Source organism: Gigantopelta aegis, chromosome 6, assembly GCF_016097555.1.
Source record: "Gigantopelta aegis isolate Gae_Host chromosome 6, Gae_host_genome, whole genome shotgun sequence".
Taxonomy (NCBI): domain Eukaryota; kingdom Metazoa; phylum Mollusca; class Gastropoda; order Neomphalida; family Peltospiridae; genus Gigantopelta; species Gigantopelta aegis.
Genome location: NC_054704.1, coordinates 49,544,745 through 49,556,997, shown reverse-complemented (window position 1 = coordinate 49,556,997; position 12,253 = coordinate 49,544,745). Strand labels below are relative to the sequence as shown.

The 12,253-nt window shown below is 34.1% G+C and overlaps 2 protein-coding genes across 2 annotated transcripts in view; one reads left to right on the top strand and one right to left on the bottom strand.

Annotated features, from left to right (window-relative positions):
- Positions 1 to 975, bottom strand: part of LOC121374225 (E3 ubiquitin-protein ligase MIB1-like) — a 97,758-nt gene extending 96,783 nt beyond the window's left edge. The window contains exon 1 of the mRNA XM_041501223.1: positions 586 to 975. Within this exon, the coding sequence (XP_041357157.1) occupies positions 586 to 871 (286 nt within the window). The 5' untranslated portion in view covers positions 872 to 975. The remainder of the gene's footprint in view (positions 1 to 585) is intronic.
- A 149-nt stretch (positions 976 to 1,124) lies between these two features.
- The window catches only part of LOC121376288 (CDK5 and ABL1 enzyme substrate 1-like), a 28,009-nt gene continuing 16,880 nt past the window's right edge, over positions 1,125 to 12,253 (top strand). The window contains exons 1-4 of the mRNA XM_041504123.1: positions 1,125 to 1,411; positions 8,724 to 8,833; positions 9,258 to 9,366; positions 12,153 to 12,218. Coding sequence (XP_041360057.1) covers positions 1,125 to 1,411; positions 8,724 to 8,833; positions 9,258 to 9,366; positions 12,153 to 12,218 — 572 coding nt within the window. The remainder of the gene's footprint in view (positions 1,412 to 8,723; positions 8,834 to 9,257; positions 9,367 to 12,152; positions 12,219 to 12,253) is intronic.

Genomic DNA, 12,253 nt, shown 5'->3' with positions numbered 1-12,253 from the left:
GACCTTTGATGCATATATATTTTTTAATTTATTCAGAAATTCTGCCTGACAAAAACTGTACATATACGGTATATTAAATATTGTTTTGGTCGTATCTTTTACCCTGATGTGACAACATTTGTGTTCTTGTGCTGCGATTTACCAATGTACAAATGGTTTCATTGTTCTAAATAAACATTGTTCTCATAAATGTACCATATATATATATGATATAGTAAAATAATTGCAGGCCTCCCTCAGTTGGCATTTCAGTAACACCAAAAAACTTTTAAACGAACAGTGAAAATTGACTGGTAGACTGATTCGTTTTACTTTCTACCTACTCAAATTGGCTACCATTGTTGAAAGTTTGTCTAAACTAAGTTTCATGAGCAGGCATGGTTAATTCACCATACCAAGAGGTCAATTATTAATGCACTTAACTGTTTGAAGAAAATCTTCCAATAAATGTTTTTTACTATTTACTAAATATGGATGTGAAGTGAAATTATGGCAAAACATTTATTATGTATGAAGCCAAAACAAGGATGTGAAAAGCGATTATGGTCATCCTTAATTCTAGTAATGATTGCATTTATCAGTTACCAGTAGGTGCACTATCTAAAATTCTAAGATCATAAGCTCCAGCACATCTGTAATTTGCTGCTGTCCCATTGTCCCAGACAACAACAACTTCCTCTGGAGATTCAAAGTTTCTGACTGTCCCGACATGACCCTCTCCACCATCCTGTTTTCCCCATTTCCAGTCTGGACCACGAACCACACGGGCTCCAACTCCCTCCATCACATTCATACGTAAACCTCTGCTTGTACTCGCTGTGGAATCCATGTCTCCTTGTCCTTGGAGTAAAAAGGGCGGCACACTATTCATGGCGTAAAATGATAAAATTATTGTTAAACCGAACCAAAAAATAATGACAGCTAGCACTTTCCTGTCATTTTATCCTACAAAATGGCAGAAATGATTATCCTCGAATTTAGAGCAATCTACTACGGTAGTGAACGAAAGTAAACCATTTTAAAAATCGAAACTACAAAATACACCATTACCATTTTACTGTTACGTTTGTGACTGTATTGGCATCCAAAATAATCATATGCATATTACCAGTATACTATTTACAATGTCTGCCTCTACTAAAAAAATACAAAGATATCGTTCTCGTCAAAGACTAGCAGCTATCAGCTTTTTATCAAATATATCATTAGATGGAACATACAACGATACAAAGTTTGCCTCATTTAACCAGAAACACCATAGATTAAAAGACGACATTTCTTGTAAATCAAAAGAAAATGTTGAAGATCAATCCGCAAAAGAATCAAATGCTGGAACTTTGCCAACAGAACCGCAATCGCCTAGTCTATTATTTTTATTTAATAAATATGCTGGCAGTCCCAGACTTAACAGGTAACAATGTTATAGTATTTTTTGTTAGTATGACATAATTTTTACTAGTTGTGCTTAATGTAATTTTATTTGAATTGTAGTCACTTCATTAAGTTCATATTCTGGCGTCATATGTTTTCGATATGATAAGCAAAAAATTAAAATATAATAAAAACAATACTTCGTACATGTATACAATAATATTTTACCTTTCTCAAGTCACATTAGTTTATTGTGGAAAAAAGTGATAATTTCCCACGAACGTCAAGTTTTCCTCCATAAACACTAGCTGCTAAGTCGTACAGGTGTTACCACTATATGTTTACAAACATCATATGTTTTTGATACTTTCAATGGCTGTCTATTTTTGTCCTTGTTATGGCAGTGAAGGGTCTATACTCCGTGCAATAATTTACATCAAAATCTTCATTTGAAAATAAAATCATAAAATGTTTGTAACTTGTACAAAATATTGAATAATCTTCAGACCAATAGACAGTGTTCACGTAAAACGTATTTACATTATGTTTTCGTCATAGGCTAATGTCTAATCCTCTTGTTATACGTATCAACCACACCAAAATTCAGATTGTCAACTTGAGTACTCTAACAGAGATACAGAACTATATATTTTCAAAAAATCTAATTCCACTAAACCACCTTTGTTTGTAGTAAATGTAAATGTACATGTAAACATGCCTCCAGCAGAAATTATCTAAAAGAACTTTGCTGTGAATGACATAAGAGGTAACCCAACCAGCCTTCCATAAATTTTATTGTTCATTGTAATGATCACGTACTATATCCTCTAACTTTGGCAGGTCAGGTGTCAGTGTTGCAGACGTTAACTTTGCAGGGATTTGTAATACCTGGATTTCGCTATATGTGCAGGCATTTCATTAGTACCAAAATATTGCATTACGAAAAACCGATAACATGCACACTATTTATGGTATTATAATTAAAACATAAAGTTGGCAGATTGACTTGAAGCATTTTTAATATTGTGAGGAAAAAAGACACTTCGTTGTTTATGTTCAGGCTGATAGTGACGTAATATCTCGCATAATCTCGCGATACATGCAGTTATAAACAAAGTATCGAAAACATATGTTGATCGAAATTGTATGACGGTACGATACCATAGTGACAGTCATTTCGTACCATCCATTTCGTACCATACAGCCTGGTCATTTCACACCAAAGTCATTTCGTACCATTGTAAAAAGTCATTTCGTACCAGTATAACTGCCAACTTCTACGGGTTGTCACCTATGTCGATCACGTAGCAACGTCCTGGTAATTAATGTAACTGTGACCGTTAAAATCAACAAACCAACATAATGGACCAAGAAAATATTTTGTTATTTATTAGGTCTTCTTTTCAAAAAATGTACTTGTTTCTTTTTTGTCAGTTTGCAAGTAGTCTAAAACACCAACCTCTCCCCCCCACCCCCCAAAACAAAACCCAACCAAAAAACCACAGTATGGTGTTATCAGACATAGATTTCACATTTGTTAATTTGCAAAATTAAATGGTTTATAAATTTAAGTCAAATCTGAAAAAAGAAAAGGGAAAATGTCAGTTCCAGGTGATGTTTGCATCTTATAGAGGTTTGAAATGTAATGTTATTTTATAAGACACTACCGAGATGATTTCAGGTCTGAAATTTACAATTTTATTTAGGGTATGCAATGACTTTCAATTATGGTACACAATGACTAGTATAAGAATGACTTTTTGTAATGTAAGAAAGGACCAGAGTACCATATGACCAGGGTATGAAACAACCAAATTAGGTACGAAATGACTGTGGTACGAATTGGCTAGCAACCTTTTATTTCTTTAAAACATTGTTAGGGTTGTTATAGTCTGTCTTGTCTCTCTACAAAAATGTTTTTTTGTAAGTAATTTCCATAAGATTTGACGTAAGAAGAAATAACACAAAATTTAAAATTTTTGTGTGCAAGTTACAAAATAATCTGCTGATAAATAAATTTTTAACTTGTAGTAGTAAATTTCATAGTATGAAAAAAGGCATTCCCTGTGGGACGGACTATAGCCTCTATTAGAAACATACTTATCTGCCCATTATTTTCATCGTGCTAAGCAGTCCCAATTAGCCACTAAATTATTTCCGGCGCGTTACGCTCCAGTTGCTTGCAACAAAGGCCCTTTGTTACTACTGAATTGTGGCGTAGTTGTCGACTGGGTTCTTTTATTTTTTGACATTAATAAATTTTTCTATTACTATTATTGTTCGTAAGATTGTGTGCAATCTCCTTCTTTTACAGAAAAGAAAATGTACAATATGTTTTGTGCTCAACAAAAATACTTACGAACACGTTAAAATGGCACCGTAATAAAGTTTTGATATTTGCAAGTTATATGCATGTGTTTGTGTATATATATCACTGTGTACGAATGGAAGTACATTAATTTGACTAAATGACTAGCTGTGATTTTCTGTACTGCTAGCAGCATTATTAACTACGACCTATGCAGTAGTTAAGAATGAAACTAGCGATACAGAAATTCACTTCCTCACCTAATGATAAGGTTTCTACTGTCTGACTCGCAAACAAATCGGAACAGCGAGTCCAATGTCATTGTCAGATGGACATAGTTTAACGGACACAATTTCATGTGTAATTTAATAGTTACGATCGACTATCTACCTGCAGTTATTAATATTATGCACAACCATTAAGCATTCCATGGTATATATATATATGGCCCCCTCCCCACACTTTTTGGCTGTGCGTGTATGTGTACATCCCCTTGCCTTGCCACCTTCATATGCCACTGGTATATGTACATAGATTATGTACATACATACATTTTTTTTTTTCAAATGTGCGTGTTAGTTTAGGTTATGTTTTTGGTTATGCATGTGTACTGGTGTGTGGGCTTGTTTTATAGGCTATTGTTTATTTGGGGGCAGATTTGTTGTTGTTACTGGGGGTTTTTTGGGGGGGGGAGGTAAAATTGTTGAGGGGGGTATTTTTAAAATACTAGGTTTTTTGTTATGCCTGCCACTTATGCTTATAACCATGTATAGAACAATGTCTTCATTTTAACATTTAACCGTAAATAATCGTCACGCAAGACTTAGACTAACATAAATATGTTCACACAGATATTTTGATGTAAACAAAACAAGTACTGTTACTATAGGTAGAGGTTTTTAGGTTAAACTATATAGGTAGTACTATACCAAATAACTTCCGGCTGGGTCAAAGTTCGAGGTGCACCGAACTTTTGATAGAGAAGTGAACACCACAAGTCCTGTGATTGGTTATAAATGTGAGTGTGTTGGTTGTAAAAAATAATAGTTTCATCTGGGTAAAATAAATGTGCAATTTTATTTCATCTAGTACCAATGTGTCAAGTAGCCTTGTGCTTGAAACATGTATGGGGTACCTGTAAAAAAAAGTACTCGAATTTTGTGCGAAACTAGGGTAGTCATAGACGCTACCCGTTATCTCAGAAACGAGCAGCTTGACCCCCATTTTTTTCTGATTCACTTTAAGTGTAAGGGGTGGTAGTATTTATATCCATGGCGTTTATGTCGGTTGATACGTTGCAGGTAGGAGTTTTAGCCGCATATGTTACTATTGTCATCTATGGGATTTGATTTGGTAGTATACACCCTATATTTAGCTGTTATTACAGCAAAATTTACACTTTATAATGCAATGTATATAGGCCTAATCAATTTACAGCAAACAAAATATTTAGTCAAACAGGCGCATGTGCAGGAAATTGTGTAACTGGCTAGTGGTGGGAGGGGTCGGGTCATGCGTCCCCAGAAATACACTGAAAACCCCCAAAACAAACATAATATAGCACGTTGTGAAGGGGACTGTTCTGATCGGAATATTACATATAGTCTGTCCCATCCTACAAAAATGTTGTTTTTGTAAATAATTTAAGTTTGGTTTGACGTAAAATAAAAATAAAAGGTTTTTGGAAATAACAAAAATATACAATTTTTGTGTGTACCGGTAATTTAGAAAACAAGCGGCTAAGAAATAAATAACTTGTAAATTCCATAGTATGAAAAAATGTGTTCCCCGTGGGACGCACTATAAACATAATGTTTCTGTTATCTATTACAACAGTGTTACTTTCACACACAATTCATTAAAACTGCAGGTGTGTTTGTATGTTTAAATGAAATCATGATAATTAATGTTAGGCGAGATTGCAGCTTTGAAACAAAAAAAGCAAAAAAATTCCATGCAAGAAAACCAGAACAATCAGGGTGTGTGACAGCTCGCTAGATTCATCTCCTATATTTAACACATGATCAGTTATAACAAAATGCAATTTCATCAACTTAATTTTTACCTGTATCATTCTTTATTTTTAAAGCATAGGTGGGGACATTTATGATGCCAGGGATTGGTATGCATAAATCTCGGCTGAAGATCATCGTTTTTCCAGCTGTGGTTTTGTTCCCGTTGTTGGAAGCTCCCTTATTTGTAAATATTCCTGCAACCTAACCTTCGTAATCTTTTTTGGAGGCACATTTTCATCGCTGATTCAGGAATTTATATCATGATCGTCCATTTTTGTTCAAACCGGAATGTGCCAGAAGTAGAGAGTGATTAGGGGATGTAACTCTGCCTATTTTTTTTTCGTATTTCTAATAGAGGCTATAGTCAATTCGTACCATGGTAATTTTGTACAATAGTCATTTCGTACCCTAGTTACATGTATTTGGTACCATTGTGAAAATTCATTTCCTACCTTGGTCATTTTGTACCATAAGTGAAAGTCATTTTGTACCATAACAAAAATTTGTAATGTCAGGCGTGATATCACCCCAGGAGTGTCTTTTACAAAAGAACATTACATTACAAACCTCTATGGGTAATACTAAACAAAGTGTCATTTTTATGTCTCATTCTACAGAAAGTGTCACTTTTATGTCCCTACACAATTTCATTTTTATTTATATATAAAAAAAACTAGGTTTGTTGTCTTCAATGATACCTTATTTAGTATCATCCTGTTAGAGTAATTTTTTCTTTCTGCTAATCAGCTTTAATACAGACTTCATTCAGGATTAGTGGAAAATGTCATTGGTGTTACCTGTCCCAAGCACAACACTATACATGTATAACATGCACTGTTAAAATATATACTAGAAGACATAACACTGAATAACTTTAATGTAATACATACTGATGGCTGTCGAAATAAAGAAAACCCCCCAACAAAAACCATTGCAACTTTGTGGCAAAAATGCAGTCCATTTGCTTTTATGATATGGTCAGTTCGCTTGCTATATACTAGCTGGTATGAAATGATTAGGGTACGAATTGACTTTTCAAAATGGTACGAAATGACTAGGGTATAAAATTTCTTTTTACAAAGGTATGAAATGACTAGTGTCTAAAATGACTAGGGTATTAAATAACCAGGCAATATGGTACGGAATGGCTGGCACCAAATGACTATGATTCATTGTTATTATTATTTAATGTTTTTCACATTGACTGGATTTAGCCATATAATGTAGCAAGGTAGCCAGAATACTCTGACTGTAAGAGAACAAGATGGACAATTATAACGCTGTCACTAGGGTCGGAGAAAACTGTATATCAAAACTGCTCAATCTGTGCTTACCAAACGGTAGTCAAAGATTCCCGCTCTAATTCCCATCAGCACCTACGTATTTAACCTGTAGTGTGTGTATTAGTGATTACTATGTCAAATATTTGTTCTCAGTGAAATCGAAAATAATCAGTGTAAAGTTATTTAATGTCGTCGTTGTATTAGAGCGGGAATCTTTGACTGCCGTTTGGTTTGTGCAGTTTCGATATATACAGTTTTCTTTGACAGTAATTAGAGTGTTATACTGTTCGTATGTCAGTCTTGCTCTTTTACTATCAGAGTACTTGGGCTTGTAGCAATTAAGGCAATCAAAAAAAAATGTAAATATAAATTTTTATGGTGTGTAGTGTTTCTTTGACACTATACAAGCATAACTTAAGTGAAAAAAGTATTTTAAAAGTAATTAAATATTTATAAAATTAATCCAAATGGTGTACCATGTATCCACATATTTCAAAATATAAATAATTTTCTGCACCTCACGATTAATTATTTTAAAAACAACTTCTACTTTAATAACAAGGAACATTATTTTTGTTTTTAAAATCCTGATTAGCAATATTTCTAGTCAATTAAAAATTGATTAGCAACTACTGTTTAATGTTTTAAAATTGTTTAGCAATCTCTGAAACTTGTTTCCTGATTAATGATACATGTACAGTGAAACCCCTCTAAACCGGATACCCTCGGGACCAAGTAAAACATCCAGTTTTAAGAGGTATTTGGTTTTGAGAGGTTCTCTCCTGTACAGATACTTAAAAGGGTGCCGCAAAAAACATCCGGTTTTGAGGAAATTCTGGTTTACAGAGGGTCCGGTTTCGAGAGGTTTCACTGCATACTTGTATGTATACCATGATATCAAACATCATTAAAAATAATTAATTGTGAGGTGCAAGAATTGTCAATGATTGTACACTTTCATCACCCCCCCAACATCTAGTGCCCATCATTTCATTCCATTTTAACGTATTTATTTTCATGCTTACATCCAGTTAAGGTTCAATCACACTGTCCTTGCCACACACTTCAGCTATTTGGGCCATCTGTTCAGAACAGTGGGCTATAGTGGTTAGTTTGTAGTGAAAGAGAAATTGGTGTAGTGGCCTACTTAGTCGGGTCGGGTTGGGTACGTTTGGAACATGCTCATATGCCACTAAAGCTTCGAGCATGTCTGTCCCGTGGCCGGTCTCTGGATAGCCAGAAATATGTCTCGGGACTACTTAGTCATTAGAACTCAATCCGGGTGGCAACTGGCCAACCTTATGTCCAATGGCTTAACCACTACACGACCAAGACTAGTGCTTGTCATCTTCAATTATATTTGAGTGAATGTTAAAGAACTTGCCACATAACTAACTTGCCCCTTACATTGTTATCCCAGTGATAGGTCATCTCACCCAATCTGAGTAGTCAACTTGGTAATGTAAGACTGAGATGAGGTGACCAATCATTGCAACTAAGCACTAAGATGAGTTGTTGACTTTTAGGCCTCACTGGTGTCGTGGTTAAGCCATCAGACATATGGCTGGTAGGTACTGGGTTCACAGCCCAGTACCGGCTCCAACATAGAGTGCGTTTTAACGACTCAATGGGTAGGTGTAAGACCACTTCACCCTCATCTCTCTCACTAACAAAATAAATGCCAACTTACAAACTTTATCAAATAAAGGTAGTTTTCTAATAATGAATTTAAACTTCTTGTTACAGGGCTGCAACAATATCTGGTGATGATAATGTGTCAGAGTATCTCATTCGTCATCACAATCAGCTAGAATTACCTACTACTGCTTATCAGAATCAAGACATTGCAACAACAGGTACTAATACTTTATTCAATTAATGTTGGTGTTTTAATCATTCACCGACCTAAGAAATTTTAGTAGAAATACAGATTAGAAGATGGTGTGTGACACTGTGTATGCACAGTTATTTATTACCGATAATAATAATGGTAAAATGACTGTTTAAAAAAATGTATCTTGATATTCACACACACACACACACACACACACACACACACACACACACACACACACAGAGGTTTACCATTGTCTTAGTTTTGGGCAAGATATTTAATTACACAGAATTCAGAAATGAATTATTTTCTGTAACCTGATCAGAACAAAAAAATATATATTGAGGCATACATTTTATTCTGTAAATTAAATGATCTACTGTGGTTGTCGGTTAAAGGACGTACAAATATAAGCTGTTCACCACAGACCTTTGTTTTATTCACAGAACCAAGGAGTCGCCATCCATCCAATTCACTTTCGAACTCTAGTGAATCCAGCGTCAAAGATGTCCACTTCTTGACCCATGGTTCACTGCAACGTGCTAGAAATGGAAGGTAAATTTATATTTTATTTTAATTAAAAAACTAATAATTAAAACTTTTTCATTCTGGTTTTGTGGTTCAATTAATTTTCATATTCGTGTCCAGTCAAGGTTAAAGTATCACAACAGATTTTGTGTTCTGTTGCTTTTAAAGGGACAGTCTTGAGTTTGCAGCCATTGAAATATGTTTCCGTTTAACAAAGTCTTTTTTTCAAAGATTCAAATTACATATAAAAGACATTTTCTTATTTAGTGTCTGTTTATCCAAAGTGTTTGCGGTTGTAACTGGTATGTTAATGTTTGCAGGTGTCATTTTTCGTTTTACTTTGTAAAAAAAAAAATTCTTCTTATATACAGAATTATTCGGAGGTATAATCCAGTTTGGGCTACTACAAACATTAGGTCGACAACAAACACCATGTTTATACAGAAACTGATAATATAAATAGAAAATATATTTAATGCGTAATTTTAGACACCAAAAATGCTCTGTTTGTTGAAAACATCTTACAAAGAAAGCAAACACAGGACAATCCTTTAACTTTAGGGCCATGATGTAGCTTGGTGGTAGTGTTGACCTGAGATGCACAGTATCACCCTTGATAGAGTCTTTGTTTTTAGTCGTCTACCGGTTCAACTGGAGGGTACTATAGGTTTCATCTCCGTCCTTCTGTCTGTCTGTTCGTCCATCTGTCCATCCGTCTGTCCCACATATGTTTTTTGCAGAAGACTTTGAGATATTGAACTGAAATTTTTTATATAACTTTATCATGCACTGTTACAGATCAAGTTTGACTTTCATGGTGATTTACCCATTTTTGATGGAGTTATGGCCCTTGAACTTAGGAGATATGAAATTTTTTTTTCCAGACTTTTTCCAGAAGGCCTCGAGATATTAACCTGTAATTTTGTGTATAGCTAAATCATGTACTGTTACAGATCAAGTTTGACCTTCTTGACGATTTACCCATTTTGGACGGAGTTATGGCCCTTGAACTTAGGTGATATGAAAATTTGTTTTACAGACCTTTTTTTTCAGAGGGGCCTCGAAATATTAACATGAACTTTTTTATATAGCTTTATCATGTACTGTTACAGATCTAGTTTGACTTTCATGGCAATTTACCTATTTTTGACGAAGTTATGGCCCTTGAACTGTTTTGCAATGTCTGAAAATATTGAGGTGAAATGTTTTATATAGCTTTATCATGTACTGTTACTGATCAAGTTTAATTTTTTTGGTGATTTACCCACTTTTCACAGATGTTTAGTGCTTGAATTTAGGAGATAAGAAAAATTGTTGGGTCAGGTAGGGGATGTGTATTGCTTTAGCAGTACTCTCAAAATGCTCGTTTCTTCCTGTGCATGTTATGTACTTTTCTGTCATGGAGAAACTGCATATATAAAAGATCACTTGCTGCTTTTAGGTAGGAGTAGCATATGTGAATGTCTGCAACCAATGTCAAAATAAGCAAATGTTAAGACACCAAATAGCCAAATCTTAAAATGTACTGAGGTGTTAAAGAAATATTTCTTTCTGGCTTTACTTTGGACAAATTGTAAATGTTTGCAATTTGTTTTCACTTATTATCTCCCTTTGACAGTTTTAATTGTTTTTGGGGTGTGTGTTTTTCATTTTATTTATCAGCTACTCTAAGAACATAATGTTTTTGTGTAAGATTATTATATTAAGCATGTTATATACTCTTAAAAAAATGTAGGGGAACTCTAATAAAAATTACAATTGCCAAAATTGTAAGGTATATTAGCTGTGGGGAATGGTTATATGATAATAGTGAATTAATTGGGCAAACATTACAACTGGTAGTTCAGTATTAAAGAAGGTTTTATGACCACCAAAGTTCTTGAAGGATGATTGGGGTCAGAAGTGAAATTTGAAAGTTCATGTTTTTTTATTAATAAATCGCAAATTCAAACAATAAAAATTACTAAAAACAAAACAGTAACAACTGTATGATCAACAGAATAAAAAGGATTGACAGAAATAATGTTCCACAGTGATTAATCAACTTTCCTGGAAATTGTCAAAATCGAGAATGACACCCCACGCACGTGTACGGGGCAGCTGCGTGATGCACATGCAAACTATGGAATGTGTTTCGGTGTGTTGATAAACAGACCTGAACGTTCTTTACTAGGATGTCTGTGGTCAAAACGTATGTTCGGTCTAAAAGTTGATATTAACATTAATATTCCAGGTTCCCCTACTTTTTTTTTGAAGAGTACACATGATTTAATTGAAATATTTAGAAAATGCTTAAAGGGACAGACCCTAGTTTTTAAACTCTGCAGCATATTTTACACTATTAGAACCATTTATGATCACTAAAATCAAATATTACTTACATTTTATTCTTTAGATTATCCATTTCCATAGAACCGAAGTGTTTCTAGTCATACTGGTGTTTCTAAAACCAAAATCGTTTTTTTTTAAATATTTTTAAAAACGCACGCGCGTGAGAGAAGTAGAGGTTTATTAATTCAATTTCTAGTCTATTTTTAAGGATATTTCTCATTTTAACATCACAGACTCTTCTTTCACTCTATTGTAACTGTATCCAAATGAGTTACAGGTTTGTAAATTAACTAAACTTAGTGTCCATGTTTTTTTACGGGTTAAAATTAGGGTCTGCGCCTTTAACTTAAAATCATTGTTGTGTCACATTTGTCATAATATGCATTACTCGATGCAGTGTATTTTAACACTGGTTCAGTTAAAGGCTTTTTTTTTTAAATTTCATTGATGTAACATAACAATTTTATGATTTTGTTTTGCAGAGTTCTTATTGTCTCAAGCACCAAAGTCCCAGTTGTCATATATTCTGTGCTGTCATACAACAACAGGTTTGTTTTCAGTTATGTTTTGAAAGAAAGAAAGG